Source organism: Apium graveolens, chromosome 2 (assembly GCF_009905375.1).
Source record: "Apium graveolens cultivar Ventura chromosome 2, ASM990537v1, whole genome shotgun sequence".
Lineage (NCBI taxonomy): Eukaryota > Viridiplantae > Streptophyta > Magnoliopsida > Apiales > Apiaceae > Apium > Apium graveolens.
In genome coordinates this window covers 182,106,374-182,112,373 of record NC_133648.1, presented here as the reverse complement: position 1 = coordinate 182,112,373, position 6,000 = coordinate 182,106,374, and the positions used below count along the sequence as shown (strand labels likewise).

Here is a 6,000-nt window from a genome sequence, read left to right as displayed (position 1 = left end):
TGATAATAGGCTATTAAAAATTTGAATTTTGTAAGCTATCTTTTAGTTGTTTAAAATTTGAATATGAGTCAAACCAGGTGATAAGAGTTTCATAGTTTGTTGGGCTACTTATAAACAGAGTCACCCTGTTAGTGTTTTCACACAAAAACTCATCTTAGAGCGACAGATAACAAAATGGAAAAATAGTTATATTATATAACTTATGAGTGAGATAGAAGAGTTGGAAGCTTTGGATCTACATGTGCAAGAAGGTCAGAGAAGAGCTAACTGGAGTGTCACTGTTAAAATATTGGGTTATTAAAGATTAAGAGAAGGAGAAATAGATTTTTGGGTTATTAAAGATCAAAAGGAGGAGAAAGATAGCTAGGTCGGCCAAAACTTTCAGAGAAGTGTACATCTTGAGGAGGTTTATTTAAAATATAATTATGTAATTTAAGATGATTACTATTTATATTGTATACTAATATTAATCATTTTATTTTCAGGTTTATAATTATTTGTACACATTTTTTTTATATATTAAATCAGGCTCTAAATTCAGGTAAGTTTTATCAAATTATTATATTATTTGTTTATGTGTTTATATATTGTGTTAGGTTATTGTTTAATGCATGTTTAATTGATTTAATTGATTAATTGTTATTTGTACTGGCTACAAGATGTTTAATTAGTAGTATTTTAATTAGTCATGTTCCTGTTGTTTTGTTTTTAATTTTTATGTCATTAAGTTGGTTTAAGAAATTATATGATTCTCAGGTTTTTTTTACATTTTATTAAGTGGATGATATGGTACATTTTAATATTGTTAGTGTCTGGCTAGTTTTGTTAATTATTATTTACTAGTTATGTGTGTGAGTTGTTCACAATATTATCATGTTATATTATGCTAGTTTGTTAATATGTAAAAATATTTGTAAAATAAAATCTATTTTTACAAGATTTAGTTTATTGAGATTTATTAAAATTTACAAAATATGTATTTGTAGGACTAATGATATGCATAGTATTTTATTTTACAGGAGATATGTAGTCAAAATATTTTGTTAATTAAGTTAAGTAATTAACAATTGGTTGTTTGTTTATCTAAAATTATAATTGTTTATATTTGTTAATCTTATTATATTTTCCTCATAACCTATTTGTTACTTTTTTTTTACCAATATGTTATTAATTAATAAATGTGTGAGAGGTGGATTTGATAAATATTGTCGGTATGTGTTGATAGACAGAGAGCATGCTATATTTATTTTTATCATTTTCTTAAATTGTTGTTACAATTTAATGTGTTAAATTAATGTATAATTTAAGTTTGTCTACTTTTATAAAGTCATATATTTTAAGTTTTCTACACTACTTTTATAAATTAATAAAATATCTTTTATATTTTATGAACCAGCTTGTATATTATTCAGATTATTTGTTAGTTATATGTTTATACTACTCTAGCATGAGATGGTGATAATCAGTATTAGTTGTGGTAGCTGTATAAAATATTATAATTTTGTTAGCTTACTTTTTAGTGGGTTTTAGAGTTTGGCGTTTATAAATTATATTTGTGTTGATATTATAGATTGGTTTGGAGGTTGATTTGGAGCTAAGTAGTGATTTAATAATTTAGACTCATTCCAGGTACGAGTATCTTTCATTCTCTCTTCATTTAAAATATATTTTCTTCCCCTGTACTTATTGTCCCATCATATTTATCTTATCAAATTTTATTTTGTTAAGTGTATATGTACACTTGTTAATTTTTGCTCAGCCATCTTTGATCCATGTTGTTGCTTAACCACTTTTGATCTATGTTGCCTATCAGTATACTTGATTTGTCACATGCAACTTTTATTTTCAATATTATTGGAAACACTTTGTAACCATTTGTTATGGGCTCTTAAACTTATCTGTGTGGGTAAATCACAGACGAGGCACATGGAGTTTTTGCAGTCTTTGGTGCTCTCGGCACTAACTCGTATAAGTGCTATGAGTATACGAGCATGTCTCTGGGGTATGAGGCATGATTAAGATCATGATCATTTTGTTTGTTTGGGAAATGTTTTATACATTTCATTTTATCCTTCTTGTGGATAACCGGAGAAGGAACTGTTTGCACTGTGCTTTGCTTAGTGTTTACTAGCGAGCAGAGGTTTTATAAGATGCCCTTATTAGTACCCACCTTACTTGTTCTCAGCCATTTCTTTGATTTTGTTTGGATTAGTTGGTTCCTTGCTTCTAAATAATTACTGTCATATTACTCATCTTCTTGGCTAATTATTAAAATCAAATATATTCTTTTGCTTTACCTTTTAATGATATATTCGTACTGGGCATTTGGCTCACTTGTATTTATTTCTTTCCACAGGTAGTCGGGGGTAAAGCGGGGGTATGATGAGTGCTGCCCAGATTTTAGCTTGTTATCTAGTTGAAAATAAAGTCAAGGACATGTTTTATTCCATATTATTTTGGATCTTGTTAGAGAACTTTATTTTGAAGATTTTGAACTTTTATGAGTTTAATAAATTATGTTTAGCTTGTTTTGCTTTCATTAATAAATAAGACTTAGCTTGTGTAGCATCTACTTGTTTAAGTGGGGTGTTACAACGTTGGTATCAGAGCTTAGGTTATAGTTTCTGTAGACTATCCTTTAGGATTTGACCTGTGAGTTTTGGGTTGACTCCATACGGGTAGATTTAAGATTTTGGATATGATTTTGTGATATATGTGTTTGTGCACTCATAAAATTTTGTGCAGGATGGCAAGAGGTAGCAGTAGTCGAAATACTGGGGGGAATGATAATCAGCAGATTGTTATGGATAGGAGTACTTTTATGGAGATGTTGCGGGAAGTTCAACATGGACAGAATCCCACTGCTAACGGGCAAGATCGAGATGGTCAAACTATGTTTGATCATTTTATGAAGCAAAGACCCAATTGTTTTAAGGAGGCCAAGACTCCCATGGATGCTGAAGCTTGGATATATCACATGGAGAAAATTTTCAGGGTCTTGGAGTGTTCAGAGGTAGAAAAGGCTTGATTTGCTACTTATCGTCTTGAGGGGGATGCTAATACTTGGTGGAAGTCTGTGGTAGCGTCGCATGCACCTGGCTATGAAAATACTCTTACTTGGCAGGTATTCAAAACTCAGTTTGACCAGAGGTATTTTCCAGCCAGCATACGTGAGGAATATGTAAGGGAGTATCAGAGTATTACTCAGAGAGATGATGAGTCGGTGGCAGACTTTCAAGTCAGATTTCAGTGGTTAGCTGGTTATGCAAGATCTGTGGCTGGGTCAGAAGCGGATAAAATCATGAAGTTTAAGTGGGCATTGAAGAATTCCATCCGCAACCATATCATCTCTAACCGCTATACATCTATGGACACCTTGGTTGACAGTGCCAGAGATCAAGAGATTCATCAGGCTGACTTTCTCAAGAAACGAGACATGCAAAATCAGAAAAGAAAAAGAGAAGATGACTTTTCCGAGCGTCGACATGGATTTCAGAAAAATGGTGGTTCTTCAGGTGGATTCAAACCAAATGATCAGAGGTATAATACTCGGAATTTTGAGCAAAAGAATGGAAATCAAGGAAATGAGCAAAAGAGGTCTTTCAACCAAACTGGAAATAAGGAAGCATCTAAGTGTGAGCATTGTGGAAAGATGCATGGAGGAAGCACTTGCTATTGGGCTACTAGAGCATGCTTCAATTGTGGAAAGAAGGGTCACACTATTCGAGACTGTCAGATGCCACCAAAGAAGCCTTGGGATCGTAAGGATCAGGGAGAGAAAAGCAACCAGAAGACTTCCGGTCGTGTGCTTTCCATCACTGCAAAAGATGCTGCAAGTACTCCAGGTACCATTTCAGGATCACTTTCTGTCGGTAATGGAAATGCTATAGTCTTATTTCATACTGGAGCTACACATTCATTTGTCTCTACATCTTATGCTAAACAATTAGACATTGCATCCACTGCACTTATATTGGATTTTTCTGTTGGCACTCCTATGGATGTAACTATACTTGTAAATTCTCAGTATCTTGATTTTGTAGTTAGAGTAGATGATAGAGAACTACTTGTAGATCTCTTACCTATTCAGATGAGGGACTTTGATATCATACTGGGGATGGATTGGCTGGAGCGACACAAAGCTATAATTGATTGTCCAGGAAAAAGAATAATTTTTGGCGACTCCAATTCACCCGAGTTTGTGTTTCAGGGTTTTAAGCCTAGTGGTTGTGGAAAATTCATTTCGGCCATCAAGGCTAAGAAGATGATTGCTCATGGATGTGAAGGATTTTTGGCTCATGTGATTGACACGTCCAAAGTGCAGCCAGACTTAGAAGATGTTCTTGTTGTTCGTGAGTTTTCAGATGTATTTCCCGACGATTTGGAGGGTCTTCCTCCAAAAAGAGAGGTGGAATTTTCTATCGATTTGTTACCAGATGCACAACCTATTTCTAAGGCACCTTATAGAATGGCTCCGTTAGAGCTACAAGAGCTGAAAGAACAGCTAGAGGAGTTACTTGATAAGGGTTTTATTAGACCTAGTGTTCCACCTTGGGGAGCACCAGTTCTATTTGTGAAGAAGGATGGTTCGATGAGACTCTGTATTGATTATCGAGAGTTGAACCGAATCACAATGAAGAATAGATATCCATTACCGAGGATCGATGACTTATTTGATCAACTTCAAGGAGCAAAATACTTTTCGAAGATTGATCTACGGTCAGGTTACCATCAACTAAGAGTGAAGGCAAGTGATATTCCGAAGACAACATTCAGGACTCGTTACGGACACTACGAGTTTCTTGTTATGTCTTTTGGATTGACAAATGCACCTGCAGTTTTCATGGACCTAATGAACAGGGTATTCAAGGATTTTCTGGACAAGTTTGTGATTGTGTTTATTGATGATATATTGGTGTATTCAAAGTCAAGGGAGGAACATGAAGAGCATCTTCGAATTGTGTTGGAAACACTACGGAATAACAAATTGTATGCAAAATACAAGAAGTGTGAATTTTGGCTTGATCAAGTTGCATTTTTGGGACATATTGTATCAGCAGATGGAATCAGGGTGGATCCGGCCAAGGTTGAGGCTATTACCAATTGGCCAAGACCTAGCACTACGACGGAAGTGAGGAGTTTCTTGGGACTCGCGGGCTACTATCGCCGATTTGTAGAAGGCTTTTCGACAATTGCGATGCCATTGACACAGTTGACTCGAAAAAGCAACAAGTTCATATGGACCGATGAGTGTGAGACTAGTTTTCAAGAATTGAAGAAGAGACTTGTGACATCACCAGTATTGACACTACCATCAGGATTGGGAGGCTATGTGATTTATAGCGATGCTTCGAAGAAGGGACTTGGCTGTGTATTGATGCAACATGGAAAGGTGATTGCCTACATTTCAAGACAATTAAAGTCTCACGAGGTGAATTATCCTACACATGACTTAGAGCTTGCAGCCGTCATTTTTGCATTGAAGATATGGAGACACTATTTGTAGGGTGATAAGTGTGAGATCTTTACTGACCACAAGAGTTTGAAGTACATATTCACGCAGAAGGAGCTTAATATGAGGCAAAGACGATGGATTGAATTATTGAAAGACTATGATGTGAGCATTCAGTATCATCCCGACAAGGCTAATAAGGTTGCAGATGCTTTAAGAAGGAAAGATTTTGGAAATTTGGCCGCTTTGGTGACGCAACAACAACCTCTTCAACGTGAGATTGAGAAATTTGGTTTGGAGTTTTATCATCAGAATACAGTTGGTATGGTAGCAAGTTTGCATGTCGAGCCTAGTCTTATCACTAGGATTAGGGCAGCTCAGGATGGAGATGGAGAATTGTGGTCTTTTGTCCAGAATATTGATCCTGAAAAGCAACCAGGATTTCATTTTGATGATCATAGCATTCTATGGATGTATAATCGTCTATGTGTGCCTGCTAACAAGGAACTCAGGGAGGAATTGATGGAAGAGGCCCATAGATCACCATT

General features: G+C 35.2%; 1 protein-coding gene across 1 annotated transcript; it reads left to right on the top strand.

Moving 5' to 3' along the window:
• Window positions 1-202: 202 nt before the first annotated feature.
• LOC141695701 (uncharacterized) lies at window positions 203-5,506 on the top strand. The gene is made up of 5 exons (XM_074499930.1): window positions 203-251; window positions 1,918-2,002; window positions 2,746-3,013; window positions 3,125-4,617; window positions 4,861-5,506. The coding sequence occupies exons 1-5, from the start codon at window positions 203-205 to the stop codon at window positions 5,504-5,506; spliced, it is 2,541 nt and encodes an 846-aa protein (XP_074356031.1).
• Window positions 5,507-6,000: the final 494 nt, after the last annotated feature.